At 51.0% G+C, this 24,577-nt stretch overlaps 1 protein-coding gene across 1 annotated transcript; it reads left to right on the forward strand.

Annotated features, from left to right (window-relative positions):
- Positions 1–926: 926 nt before the first annotated feature.
- On the forward strand, positions 927–24,036 carry LOC145507344 (huntingtin-like). The gene is made up of 7 exons (XM_081493760.1): positions 927–1,173; positions 11,491–11,574; positions 19,460–19,580; positions 22,325–22,384; positions 22,772–22,851; positions 23,689–23,850; positions 23,940–24,036. Exons 1-7 carry the CDS (start codon positions 1,061–1,063, stop codon positions 23,971–23,973), a joined length of 654 nt encoding a protein of 217 aa, XP_081349886.1. The 5' UTR covers positions 927–1,060; the 3' UTR covers positions 23,974–24,036.
- Positions 24,037–24,577: the final 541 nt, after the last annotated feature.

Raw genomic sequence — 24,577 nt, forward strand, 5'->3', positions numbered from 1 at the left:
CGGTCATGCGGGTGAGGGACCTCTGGGGCCAAAGCTGCTGCTCGCTATACCAGCCACGGCCTCTCGCGACAGCAGGCGCAGACCAGGCAGGTTCTGACCAGCCGTGCCAGCCCCAAGCCCCTTGGTTCTTCCTCGGGCTGCGCAGTGACCCTCCAGGGATGTGCTCGTCTCGGGGACCCCACCTGGGCTCCACCTGAGAGTGCCCTGACTCCGCCTGAGGCGCACCACTCCCCGCTCCCTTCACTGCAGGGCTGTCCCGTGAGCTCTCCCTCCGCCCGGGACGCTGAGTGGGCAGGCTCCCCCGCGGGGTCTCAGGCTCCGAGCCCGTGGCCGGCCCGCCCTTCCAACCGCGGGCGTCACTCGGGGGCTCCTCTCCTAGTGGCTCGTTCGCCAGCGAGCCGGCGGCTCACTGCCGCCGCGCCGCGCCCCTCCGCGCCGCGCCGCGCCGTCGCGCCCCCGCCCCTCGGCGCCGCGCCCCGCCCCCGTGCCGCGCCCCGCCCCCGTGCCGCGCCCCGCCCCCGTGCCGCGCCCCGCCCCCGTGCCGCGCCCCGCCCCCGTGCCGCGCCCCGCCCCCGTGCCGCGCCCCGCCCCGCCCCCGCGACACGCCCCCGCCCCTCCGCGACGCGCCCCGCCCCTTCTCGCGGCGTCACGCCGTCGCGCCCCAGCCCCTCCGCGCCCGCCCCGCCCTCTCGCCGCGCTCCCCCGCCTCCGCACGGCCCACCTCGTTCTTTCCTGGGAGGAGCGCGCTGATGTCTGTGGCCTCGGCAGCTCCAGGAGGCGAGACGGCGGACGCGTAGAGCCGGGCGGGCGCCGCGTCTGGCCTTTTGCGGAGGCCGCCTCCTCTGGCTGTCAATCCCGCCGGCCTGGCCCCGCCCCGCCCAACGGCGGAGCGTCGCGGGGCGTATGGCCTAGGGGGCTGCCGGGACGGACCCAAGATGGCCGGGCGCCTGTGTTCCGTTCCTGTCCTCGGCCCGAACCTCATTCATTGCCGTGCTGCTGAGCGGAGCCGCGAGCCATCCCGAGGGCTCCGGGCGTTGTTCCCGCGGGGCCGCAGGCCGCCATGGCGACCCTGGAAAAGCTGATGAAGGCCTTCGCGTCCCTTAAGTCCTTCCAGCAGCAGCAGCCGCCGCCGCCGCTATGCCCGGCCGTGGCCGAGGAGCCGCTGCACCGACCGTGAGTACTGACCCGCCGCAGCTCGGCCCCAGCCCTCCCCGGCCTTCGCCAGCCTCCCGCGGAGGCACGGAGGCGGCCCCGGCCCTCTGCCCTCCCGGCTGCCCAGTTTGGGGAGGAACCGGGGTTGCGTTGTGAGCAGGACTCGGCCGAGCCGAGGCCGCGTCCAGCCCCCACTCTTCTGCTGTGAGGGGAGCAGGGCCGCGCGGGCGCTGGACGCTCCCCGAGGAGGCGGGAATTGGGAGCCCGAGTGATGCGGGGACAGTGGTGACCTCATGCCCGGGGACGTCGGGCTGGAGGGCGGGGGAGCGCGCGCGTTCCAATGGGGAGCCTCTGGCGGGGCCCCCTTTAAACAGGCTGGGAGTCAGTCGGGCCTGTCTTCCCGTAGCCTCAGGGCTTTTCGTTTAGTTCGGGGGTCGCGGCAGAAGACTGAAGTGTTGGAAAGAGACCGGCTTGTCTCAGTTCAAGGCGGTCTGCAGGCCCCTTAAATGCGCGGTGGTCGCCCCGTAGTGTGAACTTAGCCCAGATGGTTGTTACTAACACGCAAGAAACAATAAAACGGCCTTCAATAGTGGGAAGAGTGGGCTGAAGTTTATTACTTGTCTGCAGTTGGAAATAAATCACATCTTGCTGAGGGAGAGGTTAATCGTCGGGGCGAGTGATGTCCATTTCACGGGCATCGCAGTCACGCTGGCCAGAACCTGGATGGGTGTCTGCGGACAGTCTCCTGTGGCAGACATCCTGGTAACTGTTCGGAAGTAGGGGGTCTCGGTTGCTTGTGCTAGGGAACTTTTCGAAACAGAAGAAGAGAGACCATTTGATGTCACCTTCTTACAGAGCCCAAGTACTTTTCCTTGAAGTCTTGGGTGTTCCGCAGAAGTCAGGGCGTGCTCTGCTACAGTTCAGGCCTTTCTTTCATGTGCGGGCGTTTTCTTTCTCATCTGGATTTGTACAAGACGGCATTTAATGAGGACAGTTTTTGGGAAGCCGCCCCTTTAAGAAGTTCACCTTAATGTTAAGATGGATTCATTTTCAGGAATGTTTTCATCTTTGTTTCTGATATGATTCCTTGCTGTGTCCTGAGGTTTAATCAGGAAATGAGTCTTTGGGGAGTCATTTTGGCTTATCTGTGAAAATGTAGCAGTAAAGCGCTTTTTCTGCTAAAAGGTGAAAAACTTGTTTGGATACTTTGAGAAAAAAGAATCTTTTTTTAAACAATTTGACGTTTCTCCGCAGCAAATAACTTGTAACCATGACCCATTCCAGACTTAGCATAGTGCTTCTCCGTGGAGGTAGAAGTCAGAGAAGTTCACGCATCTCAGCGTCTCTTGGATCTTGTGTACAAACAGGAAGCACCAGGCAGGCTCTGGGTGGGAAGGAACGTCTTAACTGCCGTCCCTGTCTGTTGTCCAGCACTTGGTCTGTCATCTTTGCATAAACAATACATTGCTGCTGCTACTGCTAAGTCGCTTCAGTCGTGTCCGACTCTGTGCGACCCCAGAGACGGCCGCCCACCAGGCTCCCCCGTCCCTGGGATTCTCCAGGCAAGAGTACTGGAGTGGGTTGCCATTTCCTTCTCCAGGGGATCTTCTTTCCCCAGAGATGAAACCACAGCTGTTGCTTCTCCTGAGGTAACAGGCGGATTCTTTACCACTAGCGCCACCTAGTCATTATTGTTTGAATTTTAATATAAGATCAGTCACCACTGAAGACCGTCCATCTACCTGAAGAATTTTATGATTTTAGAGCTACCTATTGAGTGCAGAAAAGACTAAAATTTAATCAGGGCAGATGTTTTCCCCCTCAAATCGGTGTGGATTGCTGGGAAGTGACTTTGGATGAGTTAGAAGAGAGATCTGAACCATGCGCTTTCTTCGTAGCTGACCGTGATGGGACGTGTACTCACTCTTTCTGGCAGTAAAGCTGTGACAGTCAGGGTCACAGAAGGGCCGTCACTGACGTCTTGGTCACACCTGAGGGCTGCAGCTCGGACTCCACAAGCTGCTTGAGCTCAGTCGTGTGGGACTGCTCTTCAGGGTCTCTCTTTTTTTAAGCTTTGCTGTTTCTACTTCTCTTTCCATCTCTTGGTTTTAGAAACTCAAGGTTAACATAATTATCATTTATCTTTCGAAACCTGTTGGAAAGATTGACTGAAGACTTTTGAGTCAGTTTTACTGTGTATTGAACCTACTCCTTTGGTCTTCCCTTGTGGCTCAGCCAGTAGACTCTGCCTGCAGTGCGGGAGACCTGGGTTTGATCCCTGGGTTGGGCAGATCCCCTGGAGAAGGGAAAGGCTACCCACTCCAGTATTCTGGCCTGGAGAATTCCATGGACTAAGTCCACGGGGTTGCAAAGAGTCAGACACGACTGAGCGACTTTCATTTTCTTTCACTTTCAACCTACTCTTGTACGGCAAGCACTTGCCCACTCCTTTGTTGTCTGGGAAACACCTGTCCAGTGTAGGTGCTGGGCTGAGTGCCCGTGAGAGGCACGCGCTTGTTCTCAGTGAGTCTGTCATCCCTGGAGAGTAACCGTGGGAACCGTTCCTTCCAGAGTGTGGTGCTGGCTCATGGCAGGGCCTGGGGCAGGAGCCCTGAGGGAATAGGGCAGGCTTCCCCAATGGCTCAGCAGTAAAGAATCTGCCTGCAATGCAAGAGAGGGAGATGCAGGTTTGATCCCTGGGTCAGGAAGTTCCCCTGGAGACAGGGGATGGCTGTCCGCTCCAGTATTCTTGTCTGGAAAACCCCGTGGGCAAAGGAACCTGGTGAGCTACAGTCCATGGGGTTGCAAAGAGTCGGACACCACACACACACACACACACACAGACACGTATCTTTCACTCTATCCCCACAGGGAGCTCAGAGGAGGAGCTAGACCCAAGCAGACAACACAGGAGTGTGCTTTTATTTTGATGGGTGAAATTGGTATTCGGTCTTTGATTTTTTGCTTGTTTCATAAATTTTGCTCAAATTCTAGCATGGGGCCTCGGGTGCAGCACATGTGAGTCTTAAGGAAATCAGGCAGCAGGTTCAGAAAGTGGTATCATTTTTTGTTACCTGTATTCTTGTGGCCTAGTCCACATACGAGGAGAGAGACACAGTTCTTTTTAAAGCTTATATTTGTATTGATCAGTTTTCTGTTGTGACCATCTTAGGTAGTGAGGTGCACTCAATTTAGTGTTTGTCAGCTTTTTCTGATGGCCATCCCCCCAGGAGTTGTTTTAGACCCTAGGGTAAGAGGCTGCCCACAGAGGGGTCACTGCCTGTAGAGCTGGGAGACCGGGTGTGTGAATGCAGCTCATTTAAGGCCTTTGTGGGTTTTCACTTTGGAAGGGAACCATACAGAAGAGAGTTCGTTTGCCTCCTAACTTGTTGGGAGAGGTCAGTGTTCTTTAATTTTCTTGAAGACTTAAGGTCTTCAACTAGGTGAGCTGCTGTAATCGAGACTTGAATGTGGTGGCTCAAAGAAGAGAGCATTTAAACTCTCATAGTACTTTCTGTTCATGATCTGAGCCACAGTCTGCTCCTGGTCTTGTTTTTGCTGACTGTATAGAGCTTCTCCATCTTTGGCTGCAAAGAATATAATCAATCTGATTTCGGTGTTGACCATCTGGTGATGTCCACGTGTAGAGTCTTCTCTTGTGTTGTTGGAATAGGGTGTTTGCTATTACCAGTGTGTTCTCGTGGCAAAACTCGATTAGCCTTTGCCCTGCTTCATTCTGTACTCCAAGGCCAAACTTGCCTGTTATGCCAGGTGTTTCTTGACTTCCTACTTTTGCATTCCAGTCCCCTATAATGAAAAGGACATCTTTTTTGGGTGTTAGTTCTAGAAGGTCTTGTAGGTCTTCATAGAACCGTTCAACTTCAGCTTCTTCGGCGTTACTGGTCGGGGCATAGACTTGGATTACCGTGATATTGAATGGTTTGCCTTGGAAACGAACAGAGATCATTCTGTCTTTTTTGAGATTGCATGCAAGTACTGCATTTCGGACTCTTTTGTTGACCATGATGGCTACTCCATTTCTTCTAAGGGATTCTTGCCCACAGTAGTAGATATAATGGTCATCTGAGTTAAATTCACCCATTCCAGTCCATCTTAGTTCGCTGATTCCTAGAATGTCAACGTTCACTCTTACCATCTCCTGTTTGACCACTTCCAGTTTGCCTTGATTCACAGACCTAACATTCCAGGTTCCTATGCAATATTGCTCTTTACAGCATCGGACTTTGCGTCTATCACCAGTCACATCCACAGTTGGGTATCGTTTTTGCTTTGGCTCCATCCCATCATTCTTTCTGGAGTTATTTCTCCACTGATCTCCATTAGCATATTGGGCACCTACTGACCTGGGGAGTTCATCTTTCAGGGTCCTATCCTTTTGTCTTTTCATACTGTTCATGGGGTTCTCAAGGCAAGAATACTGAAGTGGTTTGCCATGCCCTTCTCCAGTGGACCACAATCTGTCAGACCTCTCCACCATGACCCATCCGTCTTGGGTGGCCCCACACGGCATGGCTTAGTTTCATTGAGATAGACAAGGCTGTGGTCCGTGTGATCAGATTAGCTAGTTTTCTGTAGTTTTAGTTTTAGTGTGTCTGCCCTCTGATGCCCTCTCGCAACACTTACCTTTTTATTTGGGTTTCTCTTACCTTGGGCCTTGGGTAATTCCTCTTGCCGCCGCCGGCCCCAGCCCCCAGCCTGGCCTAGCCCCTCTCGCCTGCCGCCCCCGGACCCCCGCCCCCGGCCTAGGCCCTGTCAGCCGCTGCCCCCGGCCCCCGGCCCGGCCTACCCCTGTCGGCCGCCGCCCCCGGCCCCCCGGCCCCCGGCCCGGCCTAGCCCTGTCGGCCGCCGCCCCCGGCCCCCCGGCCCGGCCTAGACCCTGTCGGCCCCCGGCCCGGCCTAGGCCCTGTCAGCCGCCGCCCCTGGCCCCCGGCCCGGCCTAACCCCTCTCGGCCGCCGCCCCCGGCCCCCGACCCGGCCTAGCCCCTCTCGGCCGCCGCCGCCGGCCCCCAGGCCCCGGCCCGGCCTAGCCCCTCTCGGCCGCCGCCCCCGGCCCGTCCTGGCCTATCCCCTCTCGGCCGCCGCGCCCGGCCCCCGGCCCCCGGCCCCGGGCCCGGCCTAGCCCCTCTCGGCCGCCGCCCCGGGCCCCGGCCCGGCCTAGACCCTCTCGGCCGCCGCCCCGTGCCCCGGCCCGGCCTAGCCCCTCTCGGCCGCCGCCTCCGGCCCCCGGCCCCCGGCCCGGCCTAGCCCCTGTCGGCCGCCGCCCCCAGCTCCCGGTCCCCGGCCCGGCCTAGCACCTTTCGGCCGCCGCCCCGTGCCCCGGCCCGGCCTAGACCCTCTCGGCCGCCGCCCCCGGCCCCCGGCCCGGCCTAGCCCCTCTTGGCCGCCGCCTCCGGCCCCCGGCCCCCGGCCCGGCCTAGCCCCTTTCGGCCGCCGCCCCCGGCCCCCCGGCCCCCGGCCCCCGGCCCGGCCTAGCCCTGTCGGCCGCCGCCCCCGGCCCCCCGGCCCGGCCTAGACCCTGTCGGCCCCCGGCCCGGCCTAGGCCCTGTCAGCCGCCGCCCCTGGCCCCCGGCCCGGCCTAGCCCCTCTCGGCCGCCGCCCCCGGCCCCCGGCCCGGCCGCCGCCCCTCTCAGCCGCCGCCCCCGGCCCCCAGGCCCCGGCCCGGCCTAGCCCCTCTCGGCCGCCGCCCCCGGCCCGTCCTGGCCTATCCCCTCTCGGCCGCTGCCCCCGGCCCCCGGCCCGGCCTAGCCCCTCTCAGCCGCCGCCGCCCCGGGCCCCGGCCCGGCCTAGCCCCTCTCGGCCGCCGCCCCGTGCCCCGGCCCGGCCTAGACCCTCTCGGCCGCCCCCGGCCCCCGGCCCGGCCTAGCCCCTCTTGGCCGCCGCCCCCGGCCCCCGGCCCCCGGCCCGGCCTAGGCCCTCTCGGCCGCCGCCCCCGGACCCGGGCCCCGGCCCCCGGCCCGGCCTAGCCCCTCTCGGTTGCCGCCCCCGGCTCCCGGCCCGGCCTAGCTCCTCTCGGCCACGCTTCTGCGCCGAGCCGTCGCAGCCGTCGCAGCCGTCTTATGGCAGAAAGTGAAGAACTAAAGAGCCTCTTGATGAAGGTGAAGGAGGAGAGTGAAAAAGTTGGCTTAAAGCTCAACGTTCAGAAAACTAAGATCATGGCATCTGGTCCCATCACTCCATGGGAAATAGATGGGGAAACAGTGTCAGACTTTACTTTTTTGGGCTCCAGAATCACTGCTGATGGTGACTGCAGCCATGAAATTAAAAGACGCTTACTCCTTGGAAGGAAGGTTATGGCCGACCTAGATAGCCTGTTTAAAAGCAGAGACATTACTTTGCCAACAAAAGTCCGTCTAGTCAAGGCTATGGTTTTTCCAGTGGTCATGTATGGATGTGAGAGTTGGACGGTGAAGAAAGCTGAGCGCTGCAGAATTGATGCTTTTGAACTGTGGTGTTGGAGAAGACCCTTGAGAGTCCCTTGGACTGCAAGGAGATCCAATCAATCCATCCTAAAAGAGATCAATCCTGGGTGTTCATTGGAAGGTTTGATGTTGAAGCTGAAACTCCAATACTTTGGCCACCTCATGCGAAGGGTTGACTCATTGGAAAAGACCCTAATGCTGGGAAGGATTGGGGGCGGGAGGAGAAGGGGACGACAGAGGATGAGATGGTTGGATAGCATCACCGACTCGATGAACATGGGTTTGGGTAGACTCCGGGAGTTGGTGATGGACAGAGAGGCCTGGCGTGCTGCAATTCATGGGGTCGCAGAGAGTCGGACACGACTGAGCGACTGAACTGAACTGAGTACTTTCTGTTTCAAACTGAGGTCTAATATACACATACATACACACACACACACACACATATATCTATATAGTTGCTGTTGTTCACTCCTTCAGTCATGTCTGACTCATTGCAACCCCATGGACTGCAGCACCCCGGGCTTCCCTGTCCTTCACAATCTGCCAGAGTTCGTTTGCTCAAACTCATGTCCATTGAGTCAGTGGTGCAATCCAACCATCTCATCCTCTGTCACCCCCTTCTCCACCTGCCTTCAATCTTTCTCAGCATCAGGGTCTTTTCTTAAGAGTCAGCTCTTCACATCATGTGGCCAAAGTATTGGAGCTTCAGCATCAGTTCAGTTCAGTTGCTCAGTTGTATCCCACTCTTTGCAACCCCATGGACTGCAGCATGCCAGGCCTCCCTGTCCATCACCAACTCGCAATTTACTCAGACTCATGTCCATTGAGTCGGTGATGCCATCCAAACATCTCAGCCTCTGTTGTCCCCTTCTCCTCCTGCCGTCAGTCTTCCCCAGTCTTTCCTGAGTCTCTCCCATCAGGAAGCTTCCATAAGCCTCTTATCCTTCTCCATCAGAGGGCAGACAGAATGAAAACCACAGTCGCAGAAAACTAACCAGTCTGATCCCATGGACCAGAGCCGTGTCTAACTCAGTGAGCTATGCGTCATGCTGTGTAGGGCCACCCAGGACAGACGGGTCATGGTGGAGAGCTCTGACAAAACGTGGTCCTCTGGAGAAGGGAAGGGCAAACCACTTCAGTGTTCTTGCCTTGAGAACCCATGAACAGTATGAAAAGGCAGCTTTAGCGTCGGTCCTTCTTCCAGTGAATCTTCAGAGTTGATTTCCTTTAGGATTGACGGGTTGGATCTCCTTGCGGTCCAAGGGACTCTCAAGAGTCTTTTCCAGCACCACAGTTGAGAAGCATCAGTTCTTTGGCGCTCATCCTTCTTCACAGTCCAACTCTCACATCCATACCTGCCTACTGGAAAAACCATAGCCTTGACTAGATAGACCTTTGTCAGGAAAGTAATGTCTCTGCTTTTTAATACGCTGTCTAGGTTTTTCATAGCTTTTCTTCCAAGGAGCAAGCGTCTTTTAATTTTATGGCTGCAGTCACCATCTGCAGTGATTTTGGAGCCCAAGAAAATAAAGTCTGTCACTGTTTCCACTGTTTCCCCATCTATTTGCCATGAAGTGATGGGAGCGGATGCCGTGATCTTAGTTTTTTGAATGTTGAGTTTTAAGCCAGCTTTTCACTCTCCTCTTTAACCTTCATCATGGGGCTCTTGAGTTCCTCTTCACTTTCTGCCATTAGGTTGGTGTCACCTGCATATCCGAGGTTATTTATATTTTTCCTGGCCATCTTGATTCCAGTTTGTGCTTCATCCAGCTTGGCATTTCGGATGATGTACTCTGCATAGATGTGAAATAACCAGGGTGACAATATATAGTCTTGACGTACTCCTTTCCCAGTTTTGAATCCAGTTCACTCATCGGTACCTCTTTTAGTGTACTCCTCCCCTGCCAGGCCCCTGTAAATTTCAGACCACTTTACATTCCCTTAAAGGTAAAGACTGTGGCATAAATGGAATCATCCCTGTGTACCTTGAAGCGGATGCATTGAAATTCATCCTTGTGTGTGTCAGTCGTTTGCTTCTTTCACTGCCAAGCAGTATTCCGTTACTCCATGGCAGCTGTTTATCCATCCACTGAGACATTTGGGTTGTTTCCATCCCAGCACTTTTGAAGTGAGTGACTCAGGTGGGCGGGAGGTGAAAGGCCTCTGCCTCCTCCTGCCACTCAGGACCCAGGCTCCTTCCATCCTGTCACCCTGCAGCCTTTTTGTTGTCTTTGTCTGTATGTTCAGAAACTGGGTGTTAGAAGCATCTGTTCCAGTTGGGGGAAGCTAAAAGGAGGGGGTGGTGCCCTGGGCAAGCCACAGGCAGAAGCTCCGCTCGCTGCTGTGTTCCTGTTTCATCTGTGTGAACAGTCACTTGTGTGTGCCTGGCTGCAGGGAAGCCGGGCTGTGGGACTTGTCAGCAGGAAGCTCGTGTCTGAGAAGGGAAGCACGGTGTTTTGGTGGGTGCCTAGCAGCCCACAGCACAGCTCATCAGCGAGTCTCTTTTAGGAAGGAGACCAGTGGGAGACATGGTCACCTGTCCATGTGGTGAGAGACTTACTGGCTGCTGACTGGGAGCCCCTCTCTGCACACCATGGACTTGGCCTCTCATCCAGGCCTGTCTTTCCTTCTCCCGGGCCCTGACTTTCCGCTCGGGAGACTCTTCCTTGTCCATGTTCTTCCCTGGCCACGTCTGAACTGCCTTTTGAGGGTGTGTCTTTCTTGGTTTGCACAATTGCAAGAGTCTGTTCCTTCACATGTAGTTTTTTGGAGCCTGCAGTTGCTGCTGCTGCTACTGCTGCTGAGTCGCTTCAGTCGTGTCCGACTCTGTGCGACCCCATAGACGGCAGCCCACCAGGCTCCGCCGTCCCTGGGATTCTCCAGGCAAGAATACTGGAGTGGGTTGCCATTTCCTTCTCTAGTGCGTAAAAGTGAAGTCGCTCAGTCGTGTCCGACTCTTAGCGACCCCATGGACTGGAGCCTACCAGGCTCCTCCGTCCATGGGATTTTCCAAGCAAGAGTACTGGAGTGGGGTGCCGTTGCCTTCTCCGGCCTGCAGTTGCATTAGGGATTAAACGGAGGTGTTGGTCAGTTAGTATTTTAATCTCTTTGGTACTCTTTATAGAATTCCCTCAAAAACGTAGTAGTCTTCTGGTCTCACTGTTTCTAGTTAGTACCGTGTCCTGGTAGCTGTCAGACACTCGGATCCTTTTTTGGATGTAATCATCAAGCCTGATTTCTTTTTCGCTTCCTCTTTGGATCATCCCTGTCTTCTGTATTTCTCCGGTGCCTACTTCAGAGACCTCTGAAGTCATAGGTTTGGGTGAGAAGCAGGCACCTTTTATCTCATCTTCTTGACCAGTCTGTCTCCTTTTTACAATTTTGACTGAAAAGTCTCACTAGGAGGCTTTTGAGAAAGGCTCTGGGCAGGGTACTTGTTTGTAGCCATTCAGAGATATAGGAGCAATTAACCATTGTGTTAATACATTCTCTCATACTTCATCGTGTGAGGCCTGTGTGGGGCTGACTCGTCAGTCCGTGTGGTTTTGCGAGGGGGCGCTGTGGAGAGTAGGTGTTATACTGTTGCGTTGAATTGAAGCTCCCTCTGTCCACGCGATCCTGGGCCAGCCCTGTTGGCGCTGCAGTTTCTTCTCTCTGCAGCAGAGAAGGCAGGCGTGTTAGTGACGCCCCCTGAGTTTTCTGTGGAGCCCAGTCCTGGAGGGGACCCGGGGTTCGGCCCACCCCACCTCTCTGACCTCAGAGCACCCTGCCCCGGCACGGTTTTACTCCTTGGAGTCAAAGAAGCTGTGTTGAATGAATGAATGAATGAATGCCACGTAGAAATAGATGGAGTGGACAACACTAACTTCCTTTACTCTTTTTTTCCCCCTTTTAGAAAGAAAGAACTCTCAGCCACCAAGAAAGACCGTGTGAATCATTGTCTGACAATACGTGAAAACATAGTGGCACAGTCTCTCAGGTAACTGCACTTTGAACTTTCCAGTGAAAATAGAACACTTCTGTGTTTTCATCGTCGCCCTAGTTGTTTTGAAACCTTGACGGGACCCCTCCCCCTTCTGGCGGTGGATATGGAGGATTTCCAGACACCGTAATGAGTAATGCTTCCTTCTTGTAATCTTACACCGTGTCGTTGTAACCGTTTGGATAACTGAAGAGCATGTTTGTATTTTCCTTATTGCGGTGTGGGAACAAGAGCCTGCCCAATTACTGGGATCTCGTGGTTGCTTTTCTTCTGCGCTCTGCCCTGTCCGCCCTGTGGGGGTGCTCCCTGCTCATCACAGCTTTGGGATGGTGGGCTCATGGGCGTTAACCGGAGGCCCACCTCCCTGGCTCAGGCTTTCCTGTGGGGTGAGCAGGCAGCACCTTCTTGTATCGCTTTTTTGCTGATTGTCCTCATTCTCCTTGCTTTTTACTGTCTGTCTCTCTTTCGGAGTACTGTTCCTTGTATCTGTGGGTGGTAGTTATTTTAAGCCTGTCTCTAAATGAGTGAGTAGGAAACAGATGTGCTTATGGTTTCTGAACTCCGTTCCTCGGATGGGACGTGTGAAATACTTCTCTTGGAGTAAGTACTTTCTCTTGGAGTAAATCGTTCATGTTCTTCTCCTGTTGGGAAGGGCTCTTTGTAATCTATTAGAAAAACCTCTAAGAATAATCACCTTGGTTTTCGTACTGACAGAAATTTGGTGATTCATTTATTTTTCGTGGCACATTGCCACTTGTATTTTATACTTGCCGCTTGTATTTTATGCTTTCAAAGTGATTTCATGTAGACTATTTCATTTTAGTTGAACTCAATGCCATTTTGAAAGACAGTGTATGACTACTGTTTTTATCTAATTTGTAGAAATATCGTGGGAAGAAATGAAGTGACAAGTGAGAATATGTGCTGAAACTAAGAATACAAAAATTCTAAGTTAGCATGCTCTTGTAGACAACAGTACTAAGTCAAAGTAGGGGAGAAGGTTTGCATTCTGTCTCCGCTCCGAATAAGCCAGGCAGCTTCAGACAAGGCCAACTTGTTGGAGTCCCTGTGGCCTCGTCTTTGATGTGTAAACTCAGTGTACAGAGCTCTTGTGGGAGGAGCGACACCCGTGGGACGCTGTTGAGAGCTGCGTGAAAGTGCTCATGAGCTCCTGAGAGGCAGAAATCCATCCTGTGGTGGCGCACGTTGTCCTGCAAGCCGCCATGACTCTTGTGTGGATGGACGTTAGATGCCTGGCAGAGCCCCGGGGCCTGCTGCTTCCTTAGCACGGCTGTGCTCATCAGACTTCGAGCATCCAGGTCTCAGGAAGGAACACCTCACATCGAAAGCTTATGGACCCAGAAAATAGACCTTTTCCATTCTGAGTGCTTCATGCCTTACGCTTACTTTGTTTCTTGATAATTCCCAGTGGACTTGATGGACTGTTGGCTTAGATTCACACCTGTGTGTGGGGGTGTGTGTGTGTGTGTGAGTGAGTGTGTGTTCAATTGCTCAGTCACGTTTGACTCTTTGCAGCCCCATGGACTGCGGCCCACCAGGCTCCTCTTATCCATGTAATTTTTCAGGCAGGAATACTGGAGTAGATGCCATTTCCCTCCTCCAGTGGATCTTCCCCACCCAGGAATTGAACCTGCATCTCTTGTGTCTTCTGCATTCAGGCAGATTCTTGACCACTAGCGCCACCTGGGAAGTACGTTGAGATATGTTAAGACTGGTTTGTGGTTCACTTTGCCATCGTAAATCATGGTAATCGCTGTTAATAGGTTCTCCATTCCTGTGTCTGTTCGGTTTTTATGGAGTAATGCTAATGGTCTTTGCGGTGCTTGTTCTACGTAGGATCAGATGAATGGGATATGTTTTGGAGCCAGAGAGGTTGTCTTTGGTCGCATCAGATCAAAGAACGTGTTTGTTTTAAGATGTTCTCCATACTTTTCAGAAATGTCGAGTTGTAGAGCTGCAGTGGATCTTTTATACACAGGTAATGATTTAGGAAGTCTTCGTGGCTGGCATTTCCTGTGGTCTCGCCTCTAATGTACCTGATCTCTGGTACGTTCTTCAGCTTCTGTCAGGTACTGATCTTATCTCTCGGGGCTTATTTCAGGCAGCTTCTCGAGTCCTTGAGGTGTGTTGTGACTCAGCCTACTTCAGCTCTCAATTTGGTGGTCTGTCCTGCTGCTTCCTACATACGCATGCACATCAGAATCACCCCGAAAATTTGTTAGAAATACAGGAACGAAGATAACCTCACTGCCCTCTTTCCCCAGCACTCTGATGTTTTCTGTCCAGTGGAGGGTGAGGATTCATTTGTAACTCGTTTCCTTTTGGGAGGACCTCAACACCCTCGTCTAAGCAAGTGGACCTGATAAGGTGATTGGGTAAAAATAAGTGTACAGGAATCTATAGATTTCCCATTCCCATATATTAGCTTAAATCTGTTAGAAAATATAATGCTTCAAGATCCAATTCGTAGTAGCACCAACATATACTATTTCAAGAAATTGACAAGAGATATGCAGAAACTATGGAAGGACTGTATGGACTTCTCTGAAAGGGACAGATGACTACTTCCTGCTTTTTCAACGTGGGAACAGTTCCTTATCATAAAGTTAAACTTTCTCTAAATTAATCCATAAATTTAAAATGAGCTTGATCAGAATTCTAGTAGAGATATTTTTGAACTTGTTCATCTGCAAGAATAAATACATCAGTTTTAACAAACAAAATCTGAAACCAGCAGTAATTGGTGAGACCTGGTGTTCATGACATTAAAATAGCTCTTAGACATTAAAGAAGGTACAGAATAGGAAGTGGGAAAGTGTATGTGTGTATGTGCAGATACGAATTTCCGATAAAGGTAACATCTTGTATTAGTGTGGAAATGATGGATTATTGAACCAGTTGAGTATTTAGGGGAATATTCTTCATATTGCAGGCAAACGTAAATGCCAGATTAATTCCCTAAATGTAAGAGAGTGAAGTCATTACTACAAAAAGAACATTTAATCTTAGTCTGTGGAATGCTTACAATATAAAGGAAGAAAGTGTTTAATCTAGAATATAGTTCAGTATGTCAAAATCTACTTGCAACTGAAACTTAAATGCAACTTGGGGCAAGTATTGATGGTATATGTATCAAAGGTTTACTAGCTTCTTTAGAGAGAAATTGTAAACCATTAAGAAAAAGGCTGTCTTTCTAATAGGAAAACAAGCAAAACTATGAATGGGCAGTTTGGAAAAGAAGAAATGTAACTGAGCCAGTAGATGTAATAGCTAACACTTATTTCATGCTTCCTGTGGAGAAATGTTCAGATTTACTAGTAATCACTGGAATGAGACGAAAACAAAAATGAGAACATTTCTTTTTTACCTGTCAACTTTACAGACATTAAGCAATCCTCAGGATTTTGTCAGAGATGATGCAACTTTTTTAAAAGGCAACTTGGGGAATTTCACGGTCCAGGGGCTAAGACTTTGTGCTGCCGATGCAGGGGGCCCAGGTTCGATTCCTGGTCAGGGAACTAGATCCCGTGTGCAGCAACTAAGACCCGGCGCAGACAAATAAGTAAATATTTAAAAAAATGAAAGGCAGTTTGGCCTGTTTGATTTGGCCATTTCGCTTCAGGAGTTTATCCTTAGGAAAGTGTCTGGTGATACTGGTGCAATGCTAGTCATCCCGTTCAAGAATGAAAAATAATCTTGATGACTTACCTACAGGGGAATTGAACTTGATACATTTATGGAAAGGAATATTAGTTAACTTTATTAAAGATGATTTCTAGATCTGTGACTAGGTGATATAATAATAATATGATAAAGATTAAATTAAAAAATTATGAAGGATTTTTGCTTCTGACTCAGATGGTTAGATAGCATCACCGACTCAACGGACATGAGTTTGAGCAAACTCGGGGAGACAGTGGAGGACAGGGGAGCCTGGCGTGCTGCAGTCCATGGGGTCGCAGAGTCAGACATGACTGAGCGACTGAACAACAAGATAAGTGACAAGGACAGGGTTTGCCTTCCTGCCCAAAGCAGTTGATAATGGATACAATGCATTAAGTGTGGTTTTCAAGGCCTCAGGTATTAGGTATCTCTGGGAAAATGGAAGCTAATGCTATGAGCCTGAGGATTTCCCCAGATGACTGCCTGGAGGGGGTTTCCCAGTGAGGACGGGAGGAGGGAAACCCGGGAGAGCCCATGGTTGCTGGGACAGAGTTGATGGCCTCAGGAGGCAGGGTGGCTGGGACCATGGGGGGAAGATCAGAGAGGGACAAGCTGCACAGAGAGACCTGGAGACCCGCGAGGGCTCTCAGGTCTCAGCTGAGTCTTGCTGCAGACAGTGGCCTGGAGCTGCGGGTAGAGTCACCTGAAGGGGCTGGAGGGAGCAGGTGCTGAAACTCCAAGTGCGGGAAGAGCTCCTCTCACCAGCCAGAGGGGGAACCTCATCCTTCTGGCGCTTTGGGTCAGCTGCTCAGAAGGGTTTGCCTTCACAGCAGGGGTGACTCACTTCAGCCCTAGATGAGATGCTGTTCTGATCCTGCCTGCAGGTGGAGCCCAGGGCGGCCCTAGTCCTTCAGAATAACACAGTTGCATTCCAGGGCAAGCTTCAAGAATGTCGGAATTCAGAAGTGTATAGTGCCCAACAAGATAGAAGGTATAAGGTCTGGCATCTGATCAGAAATGGTCAGGAATGCCAAGAAGCAGGAAAACATGAGCAACGGTGAGAAAAATAACTGAAGCTGACCCAAACAATATTTAACCCAGAAGAAGGCAGGGAAGAGGGCCAATAAAGAGCATATGGACCAAATAGGGAAGTCGCAGTACAGTGGCAGATTCAAACCTAGTTTTAGGGACTTTTCTGGTGGTCTGGTGATTAAGAATCCGCCTTCTAATGCAGGGGACATGGGTTCAATCCTTGGTCGAGAAGCTGGGATCCCACATGTTGCAGGACAGCTGAGCCTGAGTGCCACAGTGAAGAGCCTGGGCGTTGCCGCTGAGACCCGTTGAGGCCAACAAATAAAAAATAAACCTAGTTATATCAATAATGACATGAAATGCAAAAGATTTTTCAGATCAAATGAGAAGCAAGACCCAGTCTCTGCTGCCTACGAGAAATCCATTTTAAATATAAAGATTCATATAGGTTAACAGGAAGACAATGGAAAGAGGTTCACCATGTTGGCCCTGAACAGATGGAAGCTGATATTACCATCAAGTGGAAGTGAAAGTCGCTCAGTTGTGTCTGACTCTTTGTGGCCCCATGGACGATACAGTCCATGGGATTCTCCAGGCCAGAATATTGGAGTGGGTAGCCTTTCCCTTGTCCAGGGGATCTTCCCAACGCAGGGATCAAACCTAGGTCTCCCACATTGCAGGTGGATTCTTTACCAGCTGAGCCACCAGGGGAGCCCTGTTATCATCGAAGTGGGTCTCTAATCCAAGGCCATGACCTGGAATAGGATCATCATTTCATAACAACAGTAAAGGCATCAGTTCATCAAGTGGGCATGACAGCCCTAAATGTGTATGTACTTAAGTCCAGAGCTTCAGAAACACATGAAGCAAAACCTGATGGAATTGCAAGGAGAAATAGACAAACCCACAGTTACAGGCAGATGTCAGTGGCCTCTCAGAAATTCTTAAAATCTGGATCTAGAAAACTGCAAACACTGTCCCACTGTGTGCTGATCGACATTTACAGAAGCTTCATGCAGGAGAGCAGAAGACTCCTTCCTTTTGAGTGCCCACAGGACACGTGCCAAGGAAGACTGACGGGGCCGTAAGCGGGTCTGTGGACGTAAATCACTGAACGTCACACAAAGCGTGCTCTCCGACCTCAGTGTAGGTGTCTGGGACTCTACTGCTGAAAGGCAGTCTTGAAAAGCCCCCACTATGTGGAAATCAAATAGCACATTTCCACGTGACCCATGGGTCAAAGAGGAAGTCAAAAGGGAAATTTGAAAATATTTTGAACTGAGTGAAAATAAAAAGAAAGGATTAAAAAACTTGTAATATGCTGCTATAGCATTTTAAAGGGGCATTTATAGCATTAAACGTCTATTTTATAAAAGAAGAAAGGTCTGAGACCTTCAGTAACCTCAGTATACCTTAGAAAACTAAAAAGCAAATGAGACCCAAATTGAGCAGAAGGATGGCCATACTAAAAATAACAAAAGTCAGTAAAATTCAAAACAGAAGTGTATAGAAAAGTCAATAAAACGAAAAGTGTGTTCTTTGAGAAGGTCAGTAAGAGGAATAAGACTGATCAGGAAAAAGTGAAGTCACAAGTTTCTGATGTCTGGAAAAGGGAAATGGTGTCAGTGTAGGTTGTACAGATATTAAAAGGATAGCAAGGAAATATGAATTTTATGCCAGTAAATTCAACCACTTAGATGATGGGCACGTTTCTTTTTCGAAAAGCACTGTTTATTCTGTTTGGCGGTGCTGGGTCTTCGTTGCTGCGCACGGGCTTTCTGTAGTTGCAGCCGGCGGGGGCTGCTCTCCGTTGCGATCGGTAGGCCTCTCATTGCAGTGGCTTCTCTTGCTGTGGAGCACAGGCTGTAGGCCCACGGGCTTCAGTGGTTTTGGCTGTCAGGCTCTAGAGCACAGGCTCAAAATCTGTGGGGTACGGGTTTAGTTGCTCCGTGGCATGTGAGGTCTTTGTGGACCAGGGATCAAACCCATGTCCCCTGCACTGGCAGACGGATTCCTGTCGGCTGTAGCATCAGGCAAGTGCGATGGACAAGTTTCTTGAAAGACCAACTTCTAAAGCTCTCTCAAGCAGAAATAGATAGCCTGACTAGCCCCGTGTCTCGTTGTTGTTGTGTTTTGGGGGCGTGCTGTGCAGCTCACAGAATGTGTTCCCCCGCCAGGGGTCGAACCTGGGGCCACAGCAGCAAGAGCTCAAGAGTGCTAACCACTAGGCACCAGGGACTCCCTAAGTCCTCTATCTATTTTATTAAATTAAAATTTAAAAACAGTATTTGATTTCGTTATTGGAGAGCTTCTTAAAAGCATGGTTAGAAGTAGTATGTAAACCTACTTTTTGTCTTTTTAAAAAATTGAGAGAGAATGGGCCCACAACACTGGTGGTTTGCTTCCCTTGTATAATGCACTGCGGCAACCTAGTGTTAGCCAGCACCTCTGTCGTATCATTGTCATTCCTTTTTGTGTGTTGAGAGCACTAAAGAGCTCGTCTCTTAGCAACTTTGAAGTTTAAAATGCAGTATTGCTGACTGCAATCACTAGGCTGTGCTTCCGAGTTCCAGGTTATCTACTAATTACAAGTCAGCCTGCTTTTTCAGCTGTGAATTGTATGGAATCTCTATACACGTATTTCTGTCTCCCCCCCTCTCTCTCTTTTAAAGGTTTATCTAATGACTTCTTTTGGGCTGTGCTGGGTCTTCGCTCCTTCTCGGGCTTCCTCTAGTTGCAGCAGGCGCGGGGTGCTCTGATGGCGGTGTGCGGGCTCAGTATTGTGCCCGGGCTTAGCTGTCCCCACAGCACGTGGGAGCCTGCCAGTCTTCGCAGACCAGGGAGCGAGCCTGTGTCCCACCACTGGACCACCACGGAAGCCCCCAAATAAAATAGTTCTGATGAAAATTTTGTGTCTGAATTCAGATGTGCTGTAAAACAGGTTGTTCCATAGCACAGTAATTTCTTCATGTTGATTACATGTTGAAGTAATATTTTGGATACATTGGGTTAAATGAAATATATTATTGAGATGAATTTTACCTGTAACGTAAATGTAACGTCCTTTTTCTCTTCCAGAATCCCACACAGGATACCAGAAACCTAACTGCGTTTCATCATCGTGTGTTCTCTGGGCTGTGACAGTCTCTCTTCTCTTTTCATTTAGAAATTCTCCAGAATTCCAGAAACTTCTGGGCATCGCTATGGAACTTTTTCTGCTGTGCAGTGATGACGCGGAGTCAGATGTCAGGATGCTGGCTGACGAATGCCTCAACAAAGTCATAAAAGTAAGAACCCTCTGGACGGTGTTCTCTGAGATACGATCACTGGAGCTAAGGGAAGAAGCCGTGACTTGGTGTTCTTTTGTTTTGAGTAGCAAAGTCCTTTAGGTCGTCTGCACTTTTTTAATCGAATAGTGTGTGGTTTGGAGGGACTCTAGTGTCTGCCAGGGTACTGGCTGTACCTGCCCAGTCAGAGGGAACGGGTTTCCCCTCATGCCTGCGCGGGGCGTAGGTCAGGGATGGGCGCTGGCAGTGACCTCTGGGGGCTCTTGGACCGAGTGTCACTCTGTCGAGAAACCAAGACGCCCCGAGAAGGCAAGGGGACGGGCGGTGGAATCCGCCGTTGATGTCTTCGTCTCCCGAGTCCTGGGTCAGGCAGGACTGTTCACAGGTAAGGACGTGCCTTCTCTGGTAGCTTGGCTGGAGTTCTGGCTGGAGTTGGTGTGACGTGACTGGGGAGATAGGAGTTCCCAGAAAAGGTTGGTGAAGCCAGAGCCACCTGGGTGGGAGGTGAGGTGAGGAGCGCGGGGGACACAGGTCCTCTTTGCTCAGGCTTTCCCAGTGCAGAGTTTGTACCCAAGATCAGTGTAGCTTTAATCCACTTTTCCCTTTTCCTGTTTTCTGCTGCCATTGAAGATGAAGTTCTTTCATAATTGTTACTATCTTGGAAAACTGCCTTTGTTTTTCTCATTCTGCCCTTCTCCTTGTTTGTATCCCCAGCCATCCTGGGGTTTCAGCTGACAGTGTGCTCCTGCCTTCGGATGATGTACAGTCTCAGATGGGGAGCATGTTTGTTCAGAAATGCCTGAACGCATGGTGTAAGTTCTGAGTTCTGGGAGATGTTGGCAGCTCATCATTGCAGTCTGGAGGTGGAGGTGATTTCTGTGTGGGGAGGCAGAGCAGGCTCCCCGGAGGTGGTGGCAGTTAGGTGAACCAGAAGATTTAGGACCTTCTCTTTTTTTGGCTCCCTGTGTGGCATGTGGGATCTGGGTTTCCCCCACCAGGGATCGAACCCGGGCCCCAGTGCAGTGGAAGCAAGGAGTGCTCTAGGGACGTCCCTTAGGACCTTCTTAACGCTTGCAGACTCACAGAGGAGGGGGACTCTACCAGAGAACGGGAGATGTTGAGGATCAGTTCAAGGGGTTTGCACTTTATTTGGTAGAGAGTGAAGAAAGGGAAGAGCTCTCGAGGATTTGTAACCTGGTAGTTGAAGTATCCTGGTGGTGCCTTGTATCCTGCCTTGGACAGAAGAGAGACTTTGTGCCCAGAATCCATGAGGGAGGCTAAGTGTCCAGGGAAGAGAGGTGGGGCCCTGAGCCAGGAGGAGGTGCTGGGGTGCCAGTGAGGAGCAGAGGTTGGGCTGTCACGGACTGGACCTGGCGGCTGTGTGTCCACCCCGGTGTGGAGGTGGAGGCAGGAGCGAGCAGGGAGGGCTCAGGTGGCGCATTAGCATCGCCTGTGGCTGTGAGCGCCCATTCAGTGCTATTTCTCGGCTTTGAAGTTTACTTTTCTCCTGTAATAAAATACATTTGACATTAGTTTATAAAACATTTATGAAGTGAAACAAAACTTGGATATGCCTTCTAGTTTTACTGGCCAAGCCGTGTTTTACTATATACTTGTCCGTTTTGATGTGCTTGTTTGAGGGACTGTAGTCCAAACTGAAATAGTAGAATTAGAATTTTAAATATCCTAGGCATGATTCAGAACCTCCCAGAATGTGACCCTGTTTTGATTTTCAAGCTCGCTGAGCCTCTGTGGGTTTGCTAAGACCAGCTTGGTTTCTAGCTGTCACGTGCTTATATCACAGGAAAGGAAGAGGTCTTTTCTGTGGAGGCTTGGTTATATCTTCCCTCTCTTCTTGTGGGCAAGCCATAGGCAGTACCGTTCGGAGGAGAGGGTTCTCATGGCTGAGAGCGGGGCCCAGAGATCTTTCCGTCTTGGGAAGCCATCTCCAGCGTGGACTTTGTGTCCTTGCTGGTGGTTGCCATCAGCCATTATTCCTGGGTTGAAGTTGCCCGTGTGGCCATTTCGGTTTGACTTGTAATCGAGCAAGAGGGTCAGGGCTCTGAGGAGCCTGTGGTTCCAGCAGGTTCGTGTGTCACTGGGGCCCTGAGGTGGGGAGCACGTGTGCCTCACGGGCGGACCAGACCTTTGGGAAGGGTGCGGCTTCTGCGTGGAGCGGCGTGTTCCCACGCCAGAATCAGGGCTCTGCCCTTGGGTGTCCACCTCCTGTCCCACTTGCTCTGCAGACTCCAGGGAATTGCTGATGTTGGATCATCATTAAAAACGATGGTTAAAGAATGTGCTTTAATGACTAAAAATGATTCAAGTATGTACTTGAATTGAATATAAGAGCTTTAGAGTGAATTTGAACTATCTACCATTTAATTTTGATATTATGTAGTGTTTGATTGTAATGAATATTCTTTTCCTTCCTTTTTTAAATATTATGGTGAATGACCTGTATCTAGTTGGTAACTTCCTGCATACATATACTTCTTTCTTAATGAACAGGTTTTCAATTTAGTTGCTATTATATTCTCCTTCGCATCAACATTGAAGTTTTAGTTGCCCTTCAGATTCCTTTAGAACTGCTTCGTGGTTGTTGTTCAGTCGCTCAGTCGTGTCCAACTCTTTGCGGCCCCGTGGACTGCAGCACGCCAGGCTTCCCTGTCCTTCATCACTCTTAGAACTGCTAGTAAGTAGAATGTATCTTCTCTGAACAAATCTCTTGTGTTTTGTTGTAGGCTTTGATGGATTCCAATCTTCCGAGGTTGCAGCTGGAACTCTATAAGGAAATTAAAAAGGTGGGTTTTTATTTTTCCTTATTGAAACAAGTCTATTGATCCACTGTATTGAGTAATGTATGAAATTTTCTTGTATTTGATAAGTAAAAATGTTAGAAGGAAGCAAATGCTGTTGGATAAAGTAGACTCTATTGTTTCACTTCTTCTCAGAATGTTGTTCTTCATTATTTATTGGATGAGATGGGAATTAAAATGGGAGTTTTTTAAAAAATTCTGTATAATTTCGTCCCATTAAACCTTAAAATTTCAAAAGTAGTTGCACGCTTAAATGGCCTTTTCTCTAAAATTAGAAATTAGTGAAAACAGCTCTTTTGTTTATCTGAAGTCCTGTTGATGACCGGTGTCTGTGGCTCCTCCGGGTAACACACCGCTCCTTCACTCCCTCAGAACGGCGCTCCTCGGAGCCTGCGCGCTGCCCTGTGGAGGTTTGCCGAGCTGGCTCACCTGGTTCGGCCTCAGAAATGCAGGTGAAGTGGGTGCTGTGGGTCGTCACTGTTGCTGTTATTTTGGTCGGGAGGCCAGCTCCTGTGGACTCTTTCTGTCTCAGCTCAAAAGTCGTTTGTCTGAAGGTCTCCCCTCCCCCCCATCTGAAGCCAGCCCCCTCCTCCCGTCCCACTGCAGTCCGTGCCGTCCGCTTCCTCTCCCTCACAGCAGCCGTGGCTCAGAAACGCTCTCACACACCTGTTCGCTTTCTGCCCTCCCCGCCCCCCAAGGCACGTGCGTCCCAGGACAGGGGGCGTCCCTGTCGGCCTGCTGTAGCCCAGCACTGCGGACGGTGTCTGCCCGGGGGCTCGCCAAGGAGATGCTTGTCAGGTGGTCAAAGACTGCGTGCCACCTCACTGTTGCTCACCGTAGGGATTATAGAAAACTCTTGTCTGTCTGTTACATGGGTTAAAAGTAGGAAGTGTGAGGAAAGTTTTGACTGATTGAAACAGTTGTATCTTTTTAATTTCTTTTAATTGGAGGATAATTTCCTTATGGTGTGGTGGTGGTTTTTGCCATGAATCACCCATGGGTGCACATGTGTCCCCCATCCTGAAGCCCCCTCCCGCCTCCCTCCCCACCCCACCCCACCCCTTGGGTTGTCCCAGAGCACCGGCTTTGAGTGCCCCGCTTCATGCGTCGAACTTGCACTGGTCATCTCTTTTACATACGATGATATTCATGTTTCCGTGCTGTTCTCTCAAATCATCCTGTCACCAAGATTTTCCAGGCAAGAGTACTGGAGTGGGTTGCCGTTGCCTCCTCCATTTTTTTCCTCAATGAACCATCCTTAATTATTGAATGCAGACCCTTGCGTACAGGAACGTGAAACATGAGTGGATCGGCGACAAGTGGCTGCCCAGTCTGGGCTTCCCGCAGAACCGTAGCTATTTCATGGAGTGCCTTGTGCACGCGCAGATGCTGGACCACTTGACCAAGAAAGCCCTTCGTGGACAACTGAAAATGATTGATAGTTTTCACAGGTCAGTCGGTGCAAGAAGTTCTCACTAGCCTGCTGAGAGATGTTTGCCTGCGGCCAGGTCTAAATTTTTTCTTTTTCTCTTGGAAACAGAAACAGTTTGCAGTGTGGAATTGTGTGCCTGTGAAGGTTGAATTATGACCGAAAAGGACTGGAAAGGAAAAGAGAAGAACGCCAGAATGACCTGAAAGGCTAGTACAGTCCTATTTCTTGCTTCCCAGTGTATAAGCAGCCTCAGTGATTTCCTATTTGAAAGAAAACTTCAGGAAATGCTTTCCTTGGAGAAAACACACCTCGCATCATGACAGAGGAGGGAGGGATGGAAAGGACTGTTTTTGAGGTCGTCCTCTGTGGCCAGAGAACCTGTGCTCTGTCCTGGGGCTCACATGGGTGAGCTCGGCCGTGTCCGACTCATTGCGACCCCATGAACTGTAGCCTACCAGGATCCTCCGTCCATGGGATTGTTTAGGCAAGAGTACTGGAGTGGGTTGCCATTTCCTTCTCCAGGGGATCTTCCCGACCCAGGGATCGAACCCAGGTCTCCCGCCTGGTAGGCAGATGCTTTACCGCCTGAGCCACCAGGGAAGTTCCAAACACCCATGAAAAACACTAATTCTTTCATTGAAACAGCAACAAACAGCAAAACCTTATCTTTGGTCTCTAGGAGAAGAAGAAAAAAACCGCTGCACCTCCACCAAGCACACTGAGTGTCAGTGCAAACCTGGCACTTT

Source organism: Giraffa tippelskirchi, chromosome 1, assembly GCF_054371585.1.
Source record: "Giraffa tippelskirchi isolate mGirTip1 chromosome 1, T2T-mGirTip1v1.2.pri, whole genome shotgun sequence".
NCBI lineage: Eukaryota > Metazoa > Chordata > Mammalia > Artiodactyla > Giraffidae > Giraffa > Giraffa tippelskirchi.